At 43.5% G+C, this 22122-nt stretch overlaps 1 protein-coding gene across 2 annotated transcripts in view; it reads right to left on the minus strand.

Moving 5' to 3' along the window:
• The window catches only part of LOC126284536 (probable G-protein coupled receptor Mth-like 4), a 242076-nt gene that overhangs the window by 143394 nt on the left and 76560 nt on the right, over positions 1 to 22122 (minus strand). For both annotated transcript variants that reach the window (XM_049983535.1, XM_049983536.1), the window contains exon 3: positions 5942 to 6194. In XM_049983535.1, coding sequence (XP_049839492.1) covers positions 5942 to 6194 — 253 coding nt within the window. The remainder of the gene's footprint in view (positions 1 to 5941; positions 6195 to 22122) is intronic.

The following is a 22122-nucleotide window of genomic DNA, read 5'->3' on the forward strand; positions in this document are numbered from 1 at the left end:
AGTTTCCGAGACCTGAGCCGCTACTGCCCCAAGTAGCTCCCCAGTTTGCCTCACGAGAGCTGAGTGCACCCTGCTTGCCAACAGCGCTCGGCAGACCGGATGGCCACCCATCCAAGTGCCCAGCCCGACAGCGCTTAATTTCGGTGATGTGACGCGAACTGCTGTTACCACTGCGGCAAGGCAGTTGGCGAACGATTCTACTGGCGCCAACATACATTGCGTGTAAGGACCACGAAGACAAGATAGTAGAAGTTAGGGCTCATACTGGGGCGCAAATTATAGACAGTCGTTCTTCGCCGGCTCTGTTTGCGAGTGGAACAGGAAATGATATAAGAAGTAGTGGTAAAGGCTACCTTCCGCCACGCACCGTACGGTGACTTGCGGAGTATGTAGATATAGGTCTCCCGCGTGCCGGCCGGCCACGCACAACTATAACTGCTACAATGTTGAAATGTGCGGACACTCTCATTTGAGGTGAGCGACGGATCACAAACAAACACCTCGCTGCACTCTGAAGGAGTTACTCTGTTTGATCTCCTTCCTCGTTGTGCAACGATCGATTCTGTAGTGTATTGTGCTACCCTCAGGAAATTTAAGAAATGACTTCAGAGTATTCGTCGTTACTGAAATGCAAACAAACTTCTCCATCTCCATGACAACGCAAGTTTTCACACAAGTCTGCACACACGAGAGCAGCTCACAAACTTCATTGGACTGTTTTTTCTCATCCACCCTACAGCCCATGTCTCGCACCTTCTGACTTCCATCTGTTTGCCCAATGAACGATGAACTCCTCGGGAAGCAGACCGTGGATGCTGGGAAGGTTATTGAAGTAGGAACACGTTGGCTCCGACGTCGACCAATAGAGTGGTACCTTGTGGGCATACAGGCCCACACAGTAAGGTGGTCTCGCACTGAACAGAGATTATGTAGAAAAATAGGTGTTTCAGCCAGAAGACTGGGGAATAACATCATGTGGTGGAATCCTGATTAAAAAAAGAAAACCTGCTTCCAGAAAAAAATGTGTTACAGTATTTATTGAACGCCTAGCATGCCTAATCATCTGGAAGGGAACGTCCTTTCATTGACTACTACAGAGTGGGGGCTTCTCAGTGTCCTTGCACATTGCCCCGATACAGCTCCTGGGCCTGATCGCATCGACAGCCAGATGATTAAACATCTCTGATCTGTTTACAAGCGACATCTTCTCCTCATCTTCAACCGGATCTGTTGCAATGGCGTCTTTCCATCGTAATGGCGGGAGAGCACCATCATTCCGATGCTCAAACCCGGTAAAAACCCGCTGGATGTGGATATCTATCGGCCCATCAGCTTCACCGACGTTCTTTGTAAGCTGCTGGAACTTATGGTATGTAGGCTGTTGGGTCCTTCCATGTCGGAATGAACAGACATCAATGACGATTGACAGCTGTCCGAAATTAATTCGAAATAAATTCACTTACTGCAAAATCTTGGCATCAGCTGTATTAGATACAGATTCTCTACATATGTGACATATGACTCGAACCCGGATTTCTCACTTATCGCTAGCGGTCGCCTTACCCATTTTGCGTATCCGTGGACGCCTACCATGCCGACCCAAACTTCCATATGTCACACTGTCTAAATCCCCATATGCATGCGGGAATAAAGAATAAAGCTGCGAGTATTAAGTAATGAATGTAGGAGACTATGGCACAGCGGTGTTGATAATGTAATTTACGGAAGTTTGAGTTGGTCCTGGAGGCATGCACCGATAGGCAAGGGCTTAAGGCGACCGCACGCGATAAGCGGGAAAATCGGGTTCGAGTAACAGTCTGGCACAAATTTCCATGTTCACTATTAGGCAGTATACCTATATCTAACACAGCAGATACCAAGATATTCGCATTAAGCGAATTTATTTCGAATAATTACCTGAACATTGTTCCGGACCGTCGACATTCGTTCACGCGCGCTGCCTTCTTGATGGCATCCTCCAGTAGGATAATTGTCCGTGTCATACGATCATAATCCTGCTCCAGTGCTTTCAGGTGTATGACACTGAAGTAACTTTGATGTTTCGGCCACCAATTCCGCCTAATCTGACTGAAATTGAACACGTCTGGGACGTTATCGGATGCCAGCTCCGTGCTCAGAACCCACCGGCCCGTAATGTACGGGAACTGCGAAAACTGTGCGTACACATGTGGTGCCACAAGTCAGCAGAAATCTACCAGATACTTGCTACGACCGTGCCACGCTGAATGACTGCTGTATTTGTGCCCCATAGGTGGACCGACACGCCATTAGCAGCTGGTTATCATGATCTGACTCATCATTTCTACAGCTTCAATTAAACTCCATTAGGGTAGTGGGCAATGTAGAATTAAAAGATGTCAGGCAGTTATTGCAATAAAATAAAAAATAGAATGTAATGAACATAACTGAAATTGTTATGAAGTCATAAAACAGCTGATGATTTCCTGTATTTGTGCAAGTTTAAGACATGTACTTTATGGGAAGCGAAAGAACTAAGCAAAGTAAACGGGCGAGCGAATGCTGCCTACGGAGCTGTTGGTAATCTAAATAGGATCTTTAAAACAAAGTGTATGCCACTTCTTAAAAGAGAAGTTTACGATCAATGCGTATTAGGTATTTCACCTTATGGTACTGAGCTATTAAGTTCTGATACGAAATCCATTGAAAAACAGAGTTGTTCAGCAAGAAGTGGGAGGATGCGAGATGGCACTACTCAATAAAAAAGGAAAACAAAAATTGGGTCAAGGAACAAACTGAATGGGAGACCTAATTGTGACAATGGAGAAAATTAAACGGAGGTGAGCGGGATATTTCACCGGGCAAATGGATGATGGATGGGCAAGGGAATTCTTCGATGAGTTCAAAGGCTTAAGAAAAAAACTGAAAAAAAGATAGAAGATTATATTAGAAATTACGTAGGTGCAGAATGGATGAAGTCGGTATTTGCAAAGTTTAATGGAGACCTGTATCCAGCTATGGCTGTCAAATGTATGACGACGGTAGCGGTGATGATGTAATGGCTCTGAGCACTATGGGAGTTAACATCTGTGACCATCAGTCCCCTAGAACTTAGAATTACTTAAACCTAACTAACCTAAGAACATCACACACACCCATGCCCGAGGCAGGATTCGAACCTGCGACCGTAGCGGCCACGTGGTTCCAGACTGAAGCGCCTAGAACCGCACAGCCACACCGACCGGCGGTGATGATGTACATAATGATGAGTCTATCATTAAGCTGTTTCCTCCCACAAGACGCGCTTATCCCTGAAAACATTAGAATCCTAGAGTTCAGATACACTGCATGCAGGAAACTCAATTTACTAACATTTTTTGCATCAATAGCTGTGCGCTACAGACGTATACTCACTGTGGAGCACTGACTTGGTGGCAGCGTTTGTGGATTTTCGATAAGAATATATAACACGGTCACTTTTCAAGGAACTTACCTAGTTCCGCTAACGAACCTATACCTGATGCCTATGACAAATTTACTAGAGTCAACAGTTAACAAAACTGTATCTAGGGACACATATAAGGCTGGTGCATAATTTCGTAGCGTTTTTGTTTTGCATGCTAGTATTCCGGTTGTCATTTTTTATTTCTAGTTCACCGTTGCTATTTGAGTTTACATTTTGTCATTTAGAGACTGTGAGTGGAGCTGTGGAGGCTAGAAAATGGAGTCCCAAGTGGAGAAATCCGAACATTTCCTACATATTCTTCTGTTTGAATTAAATAGAGGGATGACAACAGCGAAAGCAGCCAGAAACATTTGCACCGTGTAAAGGGATAATGCCTCTGGACAGAGTATGGTAAGAAAATGGTTTTCTCGTTTTAAGGAGGATCTTTTTGATACTTGTCACTCTCCACGTTCAGGAAGACATTTGGGGTTTTAAGGAGATCGTTTAAACGCATTAGTCCACAATCATCCACGTCACTGTACTCTAGATCTGGCAAATTTAATGAACTGTGATCATTCCAACATCGTGCGACATTTTCTTGTAATGGGGAAGGTTGAAAATCCGAGTGTATGGGTACCGCATGTTCTAAGCTAGAATTACAAAAGTCGCTGTGTGCCCATGTTTGCATCTCTGCTTGCTCGCCATTAATTGGCATTTAATGGCCATGTCTATTGCACTTGGGCGGTCTATACAGGAACGGTTAATGCTGGTTGTGGATGATGCTGGAGTTGTCGTCCGATGTTGTCTCATACGTGCTCGATTGGAGACATTAATGGGCATTTCACACACAATTTTGACAACGAGAAATTGTGTATTTGAGCTAGTGTAAGGAAAAGAACTACTCCAGCCTATATCCATTTGAGCAGGTTTGCTGTATTCAAATCTTGATCACCCTCTAAACTCTTAGCCTCCACGATTTCACTACCACACTGTCGATTCCTTGATGCCTCAGAATGTGTCCTTCCGACTGAGCACTTCGTTTAGTCAATTTCTTTTATCTCCAAACCGAATCAGGGCCCCCTAACTAGTTATTCAATCTAAACATTAAGTCTTCAACATTCTTTAGTAGCGTAACATTTCAAAACCTTCTGTTATCATCTCGTCTTAACTGCTTATCAACCAAGTTTCACCTTCGTTGACGGTTATACTCCAGACAAATACCTTCATAAAATACTTCCTAATTCTTATATTCAACGTTAAGAACTTTCCTTTTTTCAGACACACTTTTGTTGTTATTGCTAGTCTGCGTTATACATCCTCTCTAATTCAATTACACTGACGGAAAAAGTCGCAGCACGAAAAAAATTTAATGAACAGCAATGAAATTTCGGGAATACATTTGTCTAGGTGACATTTTTAAGTGGTTAACAATGCAAGAACACAGGTTAATGTAAGAGCAAGGTAAGCCATTGCAAATGTGAACGGCTTGTACGTTAATAACCAGTGTAACGTTCAGAATGTTGAATTCAAGCGTGCAAACATGCATGCATTGTGTTGTGCAGGTGTCGTATGTCAGTTAGTGGGATGGAGTTCCATGTCTATTGCACTTGGGTGGTCTATACAGGAACGGTTAATGCTGGTTGTGGATGATGCTGGAGTTGTCGTCCGATGTTGTCTCATACGTGCTCGGTTGGAGACAGTTGTGTTGCCCTAGAAGGCCAAGCCAACATGCCAACACTCAGTAGAGCAACTGTGTTACAATGTGGGTATATAGGCGAGCGTTATCCTATTGGGAAACAGCCCCCGGAAAACTGTTAGTGAATGGCAGCACAATAGGTCGATTCACAAGACTGACGTACAAATTGGCAGTCAGGGTGCGTGGGATAACCGCGAGAGTGCTCCTGTTGTCATACGAAATCGTATAGCACTCCATAACTCCAAGTGTAGGTCCAATATGTAGCAAGCAGACTAGGTTGGTTGCAGGTACTCAACTGGCCTCCTCCTAACGAACATATGGCCGTCACTGACCACGAGACAGAACCAGCTTTCATCACAAAAAAAACAACAGACCTCTCCACCTCGCCCTCCAGTGAGCTCTCGGTTGACACCGCTGAACGCTAATAGCGGTGGTTTGCGATCATTACGCAGAAGATTTTCTAAGATTTTCGTAGAGATAGTATGGCCTTACACGTTCATACATTTTTGCAAAACCCAAAGCAATCTTCCCTACGATTGGGTGCTACAAGTTTTTCCATACTTCTGCAAATAACTCATGTTAGTATTTTACCACTCTACAAAACAATTTATTGGTGATTTAGCTTTTTGACAAGGAAACCTGAAACATACCAGAACATGCATACAATAAGCATGCAAACAATGAAATCTGCAAAATGTAAGCCCTTTGATTGTTACCAAAGTCCTGTAGAAAACCAGTGGAAGTTCCAGTTGGATGAAAGACTTGAGTTTTGCCACCTCACTGTGTCAATCAGACTCTGAGGGTAAGGAGCACCAACTGACCTGCGTCCTGTCCAGGCAGTAGAGGTGGGGCTCCAGTTCCAGCTGGATCGGCTCGCTGTCGCCACCCACGTCCAGCTCCAGGCGGCCCCCTGCCGTCATGACCACGTCTCCCAACTCCTGCAGCCACAGCGTCGACTCGGCTGCAGAACAGGCCTGCCGCTGTCCCGGGGCCACCACCCACTCAGCGTCCATCTGGTCGATCACTTCGGGCGACAACCACCAGCTGGTGTCGTTCTCAGTGGCAGCCGCGCTCCTGCAACAAACAACACGCACCACACCATTCGTACATCTTCTCTCTCACATATGATTACGAACACCTACTAAATATGATGACTGCCGTGCTTATTTCCTGATGGGCTGAACATCAATATTATTGCGGGTTGGAGGAAGGTTGGTAACAGTAAACAAACGGTGTGTAGCTCATCTTCCAGATAATCTACGAAATAGTTTCAAATGTTCGCAGGTGTATCACCTCTTGCAGAAAATACACTCAGGTGACCAAAGCCAAGGGACAGCGAAGTGCAAACATACAGAAGGCAGTAGTGTCACCTGTGCAAGGTATAAAAGGGCGGTTCATTGGCTGAATAGTTATCGACGTGATTACGGCTGCATCGGGAATTAACAGATGTTCAACATGGAATAGTATTTGGAGCTAGACACATGGGACATTCCATTTCGTAAATTCAGTATTCCGTGATCTATAGTGTCAAGTGGCCGATGGCTTTCACTTAATGACCCAGAGCAGCGGTGTTCGTGCAGAGTTCTGTGCTGAAAGATAAGCAGCATTGTGTGAAATAGCCGCAAAAATCATCGTGGGACCTATAAAGGACGTATCCGTTAGGACAGTGCAGCGACATTTGGTGCTAATGGGCTATAGCAGCAGAGGACTGACACAAATATCTTTGCTAACAGCACGACACTGCCTCCAATGCCTTTCCTGGGCTCATGACTATATCAGTTGCACCCTAGACGAATGGGGAACTGTGGTCTGTTCCCAACACTTATTCACTTGTCGATCAGCTGGAGGCAGTTCCCCTACATTTTAGTGATAGTTTATCGTGATTATTAACCATCCTTGCCGGCCGGGGTGGCCGAGCGGTTCTAGGCGCTAAATGTATGGAACAGCGCGACCGCTACGGTCGCAGGTTCGAATCCTGCCTCGGGCATGGATGTGTGTGATGTCCTTAGGTTAGTTAAGTTTAAGTAGTTCTAAGTTCTAGGGGACTGATGACCTCAGAAGTTCCATAGTGCTCAGAGCCATTTTTAACCATCCTTCCCACATAAGACTATAGGCTAGACTAGCTGGAGGAAATCTCTAGTGCTACACTAATAACGAAAATATCCTTTCTACGTCCAACAGGTGTTGACGAGTCTGGCTAGAATTACCCTCTAGTGCTCAAGCAATGGCAGCTACAACTCCCAAGCTTCACAGTAGATGAGTACCGATTTCAGCTGCTAACCATGGAAAGCGCTCTGGTACTACAACACCACCTATCTGTACTGCATTGGTAGTACTACACATGACGGCAGGTAACATTCACCAGACTTTCGGCAAACCCAAATCCTTCCATTCGATTGCCGAGGGTATAGCATAATTCAGTTTCTAGTTAGCCACTGTCGAGTGTCTTTACTCTTATCCCATCTGAAACATCATTTACCATTGACTAGAGAAATGTGTACCTTACGAGCAGCAGCTTGACTACTATATCCAATTCTTTTTAACTTCCTATTCACAGTTTTTGTGCTAAACTGACTACTGGTAGCGTTTTGGAACTCACGAGTAAACCCTTCCACTGATTTCATGCGATTTTGTACAACTACCCTCCCCAATGATCGACAGTCCCTGCCCGTCAATACATGAGGTCTACCTGATCTTGATGTAGCTGTGGGTTGTTCCTCTGGGTTTCCACTTCACACTCACATCACCAACAGTCGATGGTTCAAATGGCTCTGAGCACTATGGGACTTAACATCTATGGTCATCAGTCCCCTAGAACTTAGAACTACTTAAACCTAACTAACCTAAGGACATCACACAACACCCAGCCATCACGAGGCAGAGAAAATCCCTGACCCTGCTGGGAATCGAACCCAGGAACCCGGGCGTGGAAAGCGAGAACGCTACCCGCACAACCACGAGATGCAGGTACCAACAGTCGACTTGAGCAGGCATAGAGGGACTGAAACGTCCCTAATTGATTTGTTACTCAGGTGACATCCAATGACTAGATGACTAGCCCTCCTTCGAAGTCAATGACTTCTCCTGACAGACCCATTCTTCTGTTACTAGATCTCTACCGATAAGACAGTTTTCTTTTTTTCTTTATTGTGATTTCATTCCCCTGCCCCATATGGACAGGGGAGGGCTGTCAGCGGCACAATCCGCCGCTCTTCAGCCGAGTGACACTACAACTAAAACAAGAATAAAATGATATATACATAAGGAGATAAAAAAGGGGAACATAAAAAAGAGTAGGGGGAGATAATGGAGGTAATGTTCGTGGGGGGGGACAATTAAAAAAGTCGACATAAAAAACACAGTCAGCGATTCGTAGAACACAAAAAAGACACTGAAGTGACATGCACATATGATGAAGAATAAGACTGCCAGGTGGGACCTGCCGAAGGAGAGGCTGGAGAGGATGGAAAAGGAGGGGAGAGCAAACGGCAGCAGGGGAAGGGGCGGGATTAAAAAAAGGAGGGGCGTCAGTGGGTGCACCAAGAGGCAGGAGACAGATGGGACAGGAGATGAAGAGGAAGGACAAGGCAGGAGGGACTGCAGAGACACTGCAGGGGAGCAGAGGAGATGGAGGGGAAGTAGGAGGGGAAAGCCACTCAGGAGAAAGGAGGGGGATAAGACCTTTTTTTTCTTTCTTTCCTCTATTGAATTTCGATTCCCCGTGAAGGGAGTGGGCTGGCAGCAGCTTAGTACTCTGCTGTTCAGTCTACAGAAGTTTGAAAACATAAGAAGATAAGAACCAATAAAAGCAGGTGATAAAACGGTGACATTAACTGTAAAACGGCGTAAAATGTGGAAAGTTAAAAAATAAAACAAAGGGTGGGCTTTCCTAATAAAATACACAGGAAGCAGAGAGGTAAAACAGTAGACAGACAATTAAAAAAAACACAGAGACAGTCTGGCTTCTGTTCGCAAGAAATATAAAAATCACACCCAGCGACAGCATAATGTCTGTTTGCAACACTTCTGAAAAGACGCACAACACTTAACGATCACTGGAAACACTGGACTAAAAAGTCGGCTTGAAGTTGACACACCACAGCCAAAGGCAGATTGGGGAAGAGGGGGGGGGGGGGACCTGGACAGATGAGGGAAAAAAAGGGGGGAGGAGAAGAAAAACGAAAAGGGGGGAACCGACAGAGGGAGAGGACTCATAGGGGGAGAGGGAGGGCAGGGCAGATGCGAGAGGGAATGGGGAAAGGTGGAAACGCAATAGGACTCGGGGGAGAGAAGAGAGGCAGAGAGTGGGTAGGTGGGGAAAAACAGGATGGAAGGGGGAGAGAGGGAGCCCAGGAAAAGGACAGAGAAAGGGAGAGAGTTGATAGGAGGGATAAATAGAAGGAGAGAAGGCATCATCCGGGAGGGTGAGTTAACGGAAGCCACCTTGGGAAAGGAGATGAACGGTGTACAGATGGAAGGTTGGAGGGACACAACAGTGAAGGTGTGGCAGAGGTGTGGAGAGGAGAAGAGCAACCAGGGGATGAGGAGGATCAAGGCAGCCAGAAGTGTAGAGTATGCCGATATGTTCGAGGAATAGGAGCAGATGGGGGAAAAGAATCAAGTCATAGAGGATCCGCGTGGCGGACGGGAGGCATGTACGGAAGGCGAGGCAGAGTGCATGGCACTCAAAGATCTGGAGGGACTTATAGAATCTGAGGGGAGCGGATATCCAAGTGGGACTGGCACAACAGAGGATGGGACAGATTAAGGATTTGTAGGCGTGGAGGATGGTAAAGGGGTTCAACCCCCATGTCCGGCCAATAAGACAGCACTCCTCGCCCCCTTTTATACTGGCGTGTCCGCCCCTCGCAACATTTAGTAGTCAGTTCCGCATAACATAGCGTTGTCCAGACACTTCTTGTCGGAGGATGTAGCACATTTGGACTTTTTCCGGAATCCATTGCAATATCCGAGATGATGGTTAGGTTAAATTGCTGCGACTGAAACGACCAGCATTGTAATTATAATCTTCGGTGTCACATATTTCGGTCATGTCCGAAAGAACAGACACCATATCCATATATAGTTCTGGCAATACCGATCATGACCTTCTTCTGTGCAGATGCACACATATTCCCCAAACTCTTACGGGACTTGGAAAGAATGCCTTCCACGAGTAATGAGTGTGTTAAGGTGGGACACTACGGACGTAGTGTGTGGATATTCAAGGTGAGATTGTGTCTTGCGGGAGGCTTGCGCGAGATAGTCCCTGCAGTCGCACTATCCTCTGTGCCCTCGGTGGTTCAGGTGGATTTACCGGCACGGTATCTCAATGTGTTCGGTCAGAGAGTTGGGTGGCCTCTGTAATAAAAAACTGAGCCGAAGGATCAACAAACGAAGTTTAACGGATGTCATGTGATGTCCGCAACGACCCAATAGAACGAACAAAATTAAGAAAGAAAGAAAAAAAAGGTGGATAGAGCGTCTGCCATGTAAGCAGCAGATGCCAGGTTCGAGTCCCGATCGGGGCACACATTTTCACCTGTCCTCGTTGATATATATCAACGCCCGTCAGCAGCTGGCGGTATTAATATAATACTAATTTCAAAGAAGAGCAACGTTCAGACATCCGTTTTCTGCGGTCGGAAGGCGTATCAGGGGCCGAACTTCACCGAAGACTTTCTGTACAGTACGAGAACACTGTTTTGCCACAACGGAGTGTCGACGAATGGATTGAAAAATTCCGAAATGGTCGCACAAGCGTTACGCACGATGAAGGAGCCGGACGGCCGTTTACCGCCACAAATGAAGAAACCATTGAAAGTTCACGTGAAATGATTCTCTTAGAAAGACGATTAACTATTGGCGAAGTGGCACATCGTCTGCAAATTAATTATGATTCTGCCTACTAAATCATCCACAACAGACTTGGGTTTCATAAAGTTTGTGCAAGATGGGTCCCAAAACAACTAAGACAGTTGCATAAACAAACGCGCTTGGACATCTGCAAAAAACATTTAGATCGCTGTGGTAACGAAGGGGACAACTTCTTAGACAGGATCATTACTGGTGACGAAACATGGATCCATCATTACGAGCCGGAGAGTAAACGGCAGAGTATGGAATGGAAACATCCAAACTCACCGTGAAATAAAAAGTTTAAGACCCAATCGACCGCAGGAAAACATGCTTACGTCTTTTTCGGACGCACAAGGTCCAGTACTGGAACATTTTTGGGAAAGGGGCATAACAATAAACACTGTACGTTGCAGTGAGATGCTTACTGCCAGGCTAAAGCCTGCAATTTGGAGCAAACGCCGAGGATTGCTGTCAAAAGTTGTTGTGTAGTTGCATACTCCTGCCCACACTGCTGAAACGCTCCAGAAACTCAAATATGAAGTACTGGATCATCCTCCGTATAGTCCAGATCTTTCCCCTTCTGATTATCACTTGTTTGTCCATTCAAACAGGCATTAAGGGGCCGTCGATTTGCGTCGAACGAAACAGTGAAAGAAGACGTGCATTCCTGGCTCGCAACTCAGCCGAGAACCTTCTTTTATGAGGGCATCAGGAAGCTTTTACAACGATGGACCAAGTGCGTTGAAACGCAAGGAGACTATGTGTAAAAATAAAGTTCTTTTAAGTTATCTATTTGATTACAATAAAATGTTATAACTACTTTGTGAATAATTATTGAGTTACTCTCGTCTCTACAAGAATGGAGTGCCACTAGCAACCATGAAAAATGTCGTAAGAACAGAAGTCGTATAAAAATATCCTACACGACAGAGACCGGAGAACATGTCACACCTGTCAAGGAAAACTGCATCAATCCTGACAGGAATTATTGCTGTCCGTGATAGCAGGTCCGTCTCAAACAGGTTCCGAGCGACATTGCGAAAGGTACTGTGTGCAAGGAGTCAGGCAGCTCACAAAAGTCCATTTCTCACAGCCGCACACAAAGCTGCACGTCTTCAGTGGGCCAGTGAACACTTACTGGACAATAGGTGACTGGAGGAGCGTAGCGTGGTATGACGAGATGCGATTTCGCCTCTCTTCAAATGGCGCGAGGCGTCGGGTGCAGTGACTGGCCAGTGAGGCGTTTGATCCACACTGTATGGAGTGAGTAGTGCAGCCCCAGAGATGGTTTCGTGATGTTTTGGGGCTGTTTCTCGTATCATGGCTTGAGCAACTGTTTATGCATTCTCGGCGACCTAGTGTTGCCTGTTCTTTTACACCGTGACGAGTACGCTGTGCACACACCCGCTTTCAAAGATATGTTCTCAGAGCTGCACATGTACATTAATAATTCGTCGAACTCTCAGACACCCTACTGAACATAGATTGGTGTACTAAATCAGAGGATCTTAATCGCACAGAAAATGTCTGGGACTATTTGGAAAAGCGGGAAAATGTAATAATCAGCAACAAATGGCTTCTGCTGGATATGACATCCGTGAAAAAACTTCTGTACCCTGTTCCTCACCGAAACCGAAGCCCTTATGAAGGCTAGAGGCAGCGTGACACCGTATTAGCGTCACGTCTCCATGTTTTGTTCTCTGTTTTTATTTAGACGTTTGGAAATTTGTGGTAAGGTCTTATGAGGCCAAACTGCTGAGGCCATTGGTCCCTAAGCCTGCACACTACTTAATCTAACTTAAAGTAACTTACGCTATGGACAACAAAGGAGCCATTACAACACCTCACTGAGTTTGAACGAGGTCATGTAATAGGGCTACGAGAAGCCAAGCTGGATGTTCCTTCTGCGGTACTGCAGAGAGATTTGGCAGATGATTGCTGGCAGCGGTGGTCACGGGAATGTACGGTCGCATGAAGACCGAGCTCCAGACGGCCACTGTATTCGGCGTATGGCTCTGGCGCATCGCACTGCATCTGGAGCAGCAACCTCAACAGCAGCTGGCACCACAATGACACAACGAACTGTTACAAATCGGTTACTCCAAGGTCAACTCCGAGCCAGCTACCCCCGTAGCGTGCATCCCATTAACACCAAATCTCCGCCATTTGCGACTTCATTGGCGTCAAGTGAGTGCTCATTGGAACGCAGATTAGAGGTGTGTTGTGTTTTCTGATAAAAGTTAGTTCTGCTTCGATGCCAGTGATGGCCATATGTTGATCACAAAGAGGCCAATTGTGGGCCTCAAACCAACTTGTGTGCACTCTAGGCACACTGGACATACATCTGGAGTTATGGCCTGGGGTGCGATTTCGTATGACAGCGGTAGCACTCTCGTGGGTATCCCACGCACGCTGAATAGAAGTTTGTACGTTTGTATGGTGACCGCGCCTATTGTGCCGCTATTCATGAATAGCATTCCAGCAGCAGTTGCCCAATTGGATAAAGCTCGTCCACATACCGTTGTAGTAATCCATCATGCTCTACAGAGTGTCGGCATGTTGCCTTTGCCTGCTAAATCGTCAGATCTGCCTCCAATCGATTACATATGGGACATCAAAGAAGAGCGGCGTGTTTCGTCACAGGGTTATTTGGTAAGCGTGATAGCGTTACGGAAATATTTAGCAAAATCAAGTGGCAGAATCTGCAATAGAGGCGCTCTGCATCGCTGTGTAGATTGCTGTCCAGGTTTCGAGAGGGTGCGTTTCTGGATGAGGTATCGAATGTATTGCTTCCCCCTACTTATACCTCCCGAGTAGATCACGAATGTAAAGTTAGAGAGATTCGAGCACGCACAGAGGCTTTCAGGCAATCGTTCTTCCCGCGAACAAGACACAACTGGAACTGGAAAGGGGGGTAATGACAGTGGCACGTAAAGTACCCTCCGCCACACACCGTTGGGTGGCTTGCGGAATATAAATGTAGATGTAGATGTAGACAACATCGGTTGGCAACTCCAGTGTCATCCACAACCAGCATTAACCGTCCCCGTATAGACCAACCATGTGCAACAGGCATTGAAATGACATCTGGCGCCTGTACAACACAATACATGCACTTTGCATGCTTGTACGCAACATTTTGGCGAGGTATTTACTTTACCAGCATTTCATATTTTCACTGGCTTATCTCGCTCTTACGTTAAATTGTGATATTGCAGTGTTAACCAGTTACATATTTTTGGGTGTCGGGATTTCTTTTCTATCGGCGTATATGGCTACCGTTACTTCAGTTTTATGTTTAAGTTGTTATATCACGCAGCTGCGAATGCTTATCAGTAGTTTAATTATGATCCGTGATGATGAGTAAGCAAGCTACTGTACTTGCAATAACGTCAGCTGCCCTCACGTGTCTGGGTAAGCGTAGCTCGTGAAGTGCACCCAGCTCTCCCTAGTCCCAGGTCCCGGGACATCTGCATGCGCAGTGTCGCTGCCGATCGGTGTGTACAGATGGGGATAGGTAGGAGCAGGTATCTATACATGTCGTGCTATTGATGTAACTATACATTGTACGACGTGTGCATTATGCAACAAATGCTGTGGATGTGTGAATTAAACATACTGAAAATTGTATAAGCATTGTATTCAGTGAAGTGAGTTCGAGTCTCGGTCTGGCACACAGTTTTAATCTGCCAGGAAGTTTCATATCAGCGCACACTCCGCTGCAGACTGAAAATCTCATTCTGGATTGTATTCAGTATTTTTAATTGCACCACATAGCACGTATCAACCACTACAAGCATTTTCACAAATATTATGAAGTTTAGAAGTCAAAGAGTAAACAGCTTTGCAAAGAGTAAATATTTTCCCTAATTCCCGTAATATTCTTCAAATCAATAAGTATCCAGACTTTCTAAATAGCCGAAGTTCTTCCTCAGGGTTCAAGGTATCTTCGTAGTACCAAATTTCACCGAAATCTGTTCAGGGGGTAAATTACGAAGATGTAACAGAATTACTTTCGCATTCATAATATTACTATGGATAAAACTTCCATTTACGATACCTTTTTTCCTTGATCCGATTTTTCAGAAATAAAGCCTATACGGTGCCATAAGCTATGCCCAAGTTACATGTGGAAACCCCATGAATGATATTAGCATGTTCAAACGGACAATCAGTCAGTTAGGTCGGCTTTAAACAGAACTTCAAATCATGACGTCTTTTCTTTCGTTATCCCGTTTTGATGAAATAAAGCCGGAGGCTATGCTCAAGTTGCAGACAGCCCTTGGGTAGAAGAACCATACTTTTGACTAGCCATCTTGGGTATTAATAAACCGCTTCAGCTGTATTTAGTCCTTTATTACATCACTACCGGTTTTGTGTCACTAAAAGCCGCATCTTCTGGTGAACATCTTCATAAAAATAGATCCAGAAGGAATAACAACACTGAGATATACACTGGTATGGTAAATTACTTTAACATTTAAAAAAATTAAAGATAATTAAAAACTTTTATATGAGACTATTAAAATGTTAGTACTCACATAACTAAAACATTAGAGCTGAAAAACTCGAACTTTGTACCCAACATTAGGTATCCGTTAGAACAAAACACCCCTAAAAGGCGGTTTGTCATAGAATTAAACAGCCAGATTCAATTGTAATGGATGGGTCCTAACATATCATAGTGGTCCAGTGGTAACGTGCAGACAAATGAAAGATTATTAAAGCTTAATTTTGGGCCAGAATGGAAAACCAAGAAGTGGTCGACGCAAAATGGATGGATGTTCTACCTGGACCAAACCCGTCAAGTAAATAACTATTTAGGGAAAAGCAGAAACAGAAAACTAGTGCATACCCCAGGGTTTTATTCCTTCTGGATTGATGGTTATACAGATGTTCACCTGAAGATGTGGCTTTTAGTGCAACGATACCGGTAGTGATGCAATAATAACAAACAACTAAACACAGTTGGTGCGGTTTAATACCCAAGATGATATGGCCAAGTTACCTGTGAAAAGGCGATGAAAATTCGACTATAGTTTTGGAGAAGATAGTTCAAACGCAGAGTCACGACAGCTCAACAGATTTATTATTACTGTATAGACACAGATATCGGCATTGTTCTTCTGGCCCACGTTAACTTGGGAGGAAGTAATGCCATTCTCATCCAGGGCTGCTCTAAATGATTTATTCATTTGCAAAGTCTTATATTTTCAAATGAAGGCGTGTCCATATCTAGAGTTGTACAAATTCTCCTAACTTGCCTGACCCTATCTCCACCGTAAACAGGTCGACCTGCAGTATCAGGGTCACAGGACTACAAGTGTATGAAGCACAGTGGTTAAAGTAGGACAGGTTGGGTTTCTGCAAACCTGGCAAGCTGCTGCAGCTAGCAAGAAGTTGCGCTATCAATCCAAGGTGACTAGTCATGTATATCTTTGCGAAGGTAGTTTCACTGCAGCTCAGTTATCAAAAGGTGGGAGCAGAAAAAAGAATAAACCAAACTTAAAGGGGATTGAGGAGGAATTAAGATTGAGGAATACGTACTAGTCACGACACAGAGCCCAAATCCAGCACAGGAAAAGTTTTCGTGTATTTATGAGGCAGCATCATATAAATCGGTAGGTGTCTCGCAGTGTAAATTATGTACAAGGTTAATAAACATTCATTCGCAAACCTCCAGTACTTACATGTCTGTAAATTTGACTGGTAGTTTCCTCATTCCATAAATATTCTGAAAGAGAACGAACACTTAGTGGCTGACATGTGTGAGGAAATGTATGCTACGAGTTTCAGGCCGTTTAGCAGGGCAAACATTGATTGAAATTGATAAGCACATTTTGGTGCTATGCAATCCATAGCGAAGAAAGCTTAGTATGAATGAAAAGCTTCTTATAGTCACTTATTTTCTAGCTTCACATATTGTGAATAGCGAACTTCATGTTTGCTGAACTGCATTCTGGGAATTCATAATGAATTATTTTGGCCACTTAGAATGAATTCAGCGAACCTGCAATACACACCCTGTAAAAGTAGTTCAGACTGGTGTAAGTAAAATGGTATTTGGCTGAAACACACGAAGGTTAAAGAAACTACACTTCCATAAACTTATTTAAATTGACATTGAAATGTAATGGACGTGTTTGCTTTTTAGATGTAAGGTTCTCGATTTTCAGAGATGATGTTTCGAATTGAGAATAGTCAGTACTAGTCGAAAAAAGGTCAAGGGGCAGAGAAAACTGTTCGTATCTAAAATAAATCAGTTCGACAAAACGCTGAAAAGGAGCCAAAGATAAATAAAATCCACCATTTTCTGGTCTACAATGTGCTAAAACGAATATATATTATATTGAGCCTCGTTTTGTAACACTTTTCATCAACTTCCGAACATTACTCATGATACTACTATGCAAGGGAACAGTGTACACTGCTATATAACGCAGCACAGCGTGAGGACGAGCAGACAAGTAAGATTCTGTTAGCCATTCGGAAAGTAAGGAACGATAGGTCGCGAAATGGAAACCACAGTGAAAATCAGAAGTGTTTTATTTGCAACAGTTAGCTACAACTTCCAGCTACTTATCTTCATAATCGTCGAACGTTTGTCGACGCTTGTCGTAGCGTTGTACCAACTTTCCAATACCCTCCGTATACATGGCAGCCGCCAGTGCTTTCCGCCAATTCCCTACGCTGGCCTACAGCTCGTTGTCTGTGCCAAAATATTGTCTTCATAGCCAGCAGTTCATGTGAGCAGAGATGAAACTCAGAGGGAGGCAATTGCGGGCTGCATTGTGGACAAACAAACATTCCCAATTAAAAACGATGCAGGAGAATCTTCATTCCCCTACAGAATGCGACTGAGAATTATCTTAAAGAAGAAAACACACGACAGGTATGTAATGTTGGCTGTATAGCTTCAGGCGAAACTTCTCCCCCCAGGCCCTCGTACTTGGTGGGAGACACTATTGTTTTAGGTATCTTTATGTGCTCCCTGTGTGCTCAGAACTAAAAAGAACGAAACAATGCAATCGACAGGCGTAGTAGGGACACTGCCCAACACACTTGTGCAAAACTTCATCGGATTTTCACTGTGGTTTCCATTTTGCGACCGATCGTTCCTTACTTTCCGAATAACCGTCGTATGTACATCTCTGTCCACATCGGCCGTCCTGTGCTGCGTAAAACAGAGGAAAGACGTTCAGCTCACTGCGACACATCCGGCATGGATGTCAAACTACGCAGCTCTGCATGTTTCACACTGAGTCAGTACATCAAAGAAAATGGTTTGTTCGTGCGCACTCTGTTTCTGCAGCAGTTCTCGTTTTCCATTTTTATTGACCGCGCGCGTGCACACTCGAACATTGCTGCGAGCCTACGACCGCCCTGCTCCATTCTGTGCAGTTCTTTCCTCGTCTGTGCTGTTTTGCGTTGCTCTGCACCGCGCTTTGGCATCGACAATTTAGGGACATTGGTTATCTCTGTAAACAGGAAAGTATCAGTCGACTAAGTGTGACAACTGCGCTGTGGAGATGGAGAGGGCATTTTTCAACGCAGTCCAAAAAAAAAAAGCAACGAACGTGAATACCGCAGCAAACTATGTGGAAGATTTTGCATTGGCGGTTTCATTTCAGACCCTACCATGTCTAGCTCGCGCAACAATTAAAACCGAAAGACTATGGTCAGGGCTTCAATTTTGCATCACAATACAAGAAGCACTTGAGGACGAACATATCGTCTCTAGGCTAATATTCAGCAACGAAGCAAACTTTCATTTATCTGTCAAGGTTACTCACCGTAATGTGAGAGTATGGGGCACTGAACATCCTCATGAAATGGTGGCACATTAACGAGATTCGCACAAGGTTGATGTTTTCTGTGCAGTGTCACAGTCGAAGCTGCACAGGCTGTTTCTCTTCTGTGAGAAGACTGTGACAAGTATGTCTTTTCTTGATATGTTGCAGTTGTCCTTTTTGTTGTTTCCACAACTCACTGCTAATTCAGACAATTTCATCTTCCAACAATACATGGCATTGGAACAGCGATGTTCGTCACTACCTAAACGACGAACTTCCACATCGCTGGATTGGATGTAGTGATGAATATGATGTGGATCTGTTTCCTTGGCCTTCCAGGTCACCTAATCCAAAGGCTTGTAATTTTCTCCTTTGTGGGCACCTTAAGGAGCGTTTTTAGGTACCCCCCCCCCCCACCTAGAATTCTGAAACAACTCAGAGCACTCAGCAATGCTGTCATGATGACCATAGGCAGGATGTTAGTACATAACGTATGGAGCGAACGTGACTACCGCTTGGACGTGTGTCGTGTGACCAGAGGGGCACTTGAACATTTGTAGAGTGTAAACTGCAAACTTGGTGAGTTTACAGTTCTATCCCTGCATCAGTCCTGCTTCTACATGTACTACTCTGGAAAATACAGATCTTTGAAAACTAATCAATAATGTATAGTAGCTCTGTATTACGAATTGAATTACTATGCTTATGGAAAGGAAGGAAAGTAGGTTAGGGTTTAGTGTCACATCAACTGTCCGCTAATTGGAAGTAGAACATAAATTCGGATTGTGGAAGGATAGGAAGTTAGTATGTGGCGATACTGGTCAAAACTATGCTGAAAGTAGTACGGCTATAGGAGTTTTGCCTCATTTTGACCTACTGCCCATGAGGTTGGCTATACGCCAGGGGCAACCCAAATTAACTCGAACGACTAACGTATGATTTATTTCAGGAGAGTCAACAAACAACCTGTGTGTATTTTGACAAGTAAAATAGATAATTTAGATATGGAAATATTTAATTTGAGCGCCCGTTTTGCCTGAAAAGTGTGGTAGAATATTATAACTCTTGTTGTCTCCAGTGTTCCTTAACCTGTAAGTTTTATAGACAGTGTCAAATTACTACCTATGTTATTTTTTTAATCTTATAGAGCAGTTAAGTTACTAAATTACTCTCATTTGTGTTTTGTGCTCGAAATCTTACGTATTTTGAGATTTATTTTTATATTGTTGCAAAGATCGAATTTTAGTTCACTAACAGAAATAAGTAATTTACTTGTCTGTTAAGATATGCAACATGAATGAGATATTGAACTGAGTCTTTTTCCACCATTGTCTTTGACCACATGTCATCCATATCTCTTTCATCATTGTATTTGATCATGTTTACATCTTGTGTTTGGAGCATTATGAACTTAAATTTGCATGTCACGAAAATATGCAGTTTAATTGATATATCGCAATAAAAATCTCGCCGAAACGTCTATGTCCTTAGTAAATTATGCATTTTTACACAATATATTTTGGAGCATTGCGAATAAACATTGATGTTATTCAGAGACTGAGTATGGAAATATACATTGTGAATGTTTTACAGCACCTTGGCACTATAGTTGCAACTGGTAAATTCTGGTAAATTCTGCAGTCTCCTTCGAAAGTTTTTGTTTGGATGTAACCTCAAACAGAACTAGACTGGAGGTAATAAAAGGCAAAATTAATCAGTCAGTATCACTGAATATATTTTTCTAGTATTGAACTTGACGCATTCTCCCTTTAGAATTTTAGTTGGTGAGGTAGTGCATTACCAAATACCTTTTAAAAACGTCAGAACCATGAGTAACATAACCTCATATCGATATAGCAGCACCCTTCATGTATTTTCATGGATATTTTAGGTGTGGAAACACTGTTGCGCTGTACAAATATACACTCGCCAGTACAATGGAGAGTTCTTTAGTTTGATTTGGGGGAGCACCTAGTTGATACTATAACATGAAAAATATTAGTTCACTTTATCACAGTGCAGGTATGAAGAATTACTTAACTTTGTAAAATCCTTTTCCACAGGAATGTCATGAGTATTTATTATTTTCTCTGAAAATAAACATATCACTTGATACAGACGAAAGACAAGTCTCTCACTCATAGTACACTGAAAAATAATTTCACTTAGTGTTACGTATAAAACACTGATCATACAGATTGCCTACTAAAGAGCTGTTGCGGTGGGTAGGGAAACATTTGTGGGCTTGACTATGCCAGTGTCGCTCATATGTCGATGCAGCTTGCAACGACTATCGTTTCTTGTGGTGACACTGAGCGGTACCAACTTTGCTTTGACATCTGTCTCTTTGGGCATTACAGATAATATTGTAACACTTGACTTAAACATTATGTGTGTTTCCAAAAAATTATGTGTGTGTTTCTCACATAGTTTTTGACGAGCTGTGGAAGTAACATTGACAAACATTGTCTTGCAGATTAAACATATATATGTTTGCAGATTTTTTGGACAATGAATTAATATTCCAACACTTGACAATCATTACACAGCAATTTAGATGTGGAAATTAAATTGAGGGTCCATTCTGAATTATATCAAGTGTAGACCTAAAAACTGAATGTTAGCTAGCAGGTTAGGATGTTGTTTTTTAACCACATGTGTTTTGTAACAATTTAAACATGAGAGTAGCATTGGGGCACTAAATTTGAGAGTCTACATTCATATTTTAGACAACAATTTTGACAGATGTGTATGCTTATATGTGCTGACGTATTTTAGGATGAAAATATTGCAGTTTACATTCTTTACATATTTTTGATGCCGTTTGTGCTAATGTGAGTTGACAGGTTTAATGTTCGACATAAATATTTTCTGTTGTATTTTTGGCATATAATAAAGACCGTTTGAGTATTTTTGAACATAGTGGCTACATTCTATTTGACTTGTTTCATTTTAATACCCAGTAAATTAACGCACAGCAATTGTCTGTTTCATGGTAAAATACTGCACCATGACTCTAGAAGAGGGGTGTAGTTTCTTGGTTTGTAACGTCACGGAAAAGGAGGGTGTGGTTCCTGACATGAGACATAAAGAGACAATTTTTGTGCACTTGATAGATAATGGGAGGAGACGTGGGATGTGATGCCAAATGTTTTGCCCGTGGTATGTATCCAACCCTATGAGCAAAAGGTCGAAGTAAACCAAAACCCTCATAGCTACAATACCGATACACAGTGTTTGTTGTTGTTGCAGGCATCAATCTGAAGATTGATTTGAAGCAGTGCTGCACATTAAACTACATATGCAAGTCTTTTCATATCTGCATAACTGCTGCAACCTAAATTCTTTTG

This window comes from Schistocerca gregaria, chromosome 8, assembly GCF_023897955.1.
Source record: "Schistocerca gregaria isolate iqSchGreg1 chromosome 8, iqSchGreg1.2, whole genome shotgun sequence".
In the NCBI taxonomy this organism is placed as follows: Eukaryota; Metazoa; Arthropoda; class Insecta; order Orthoptera; family Acrididae; genus Schistocerca; species Schistocerca gregaria.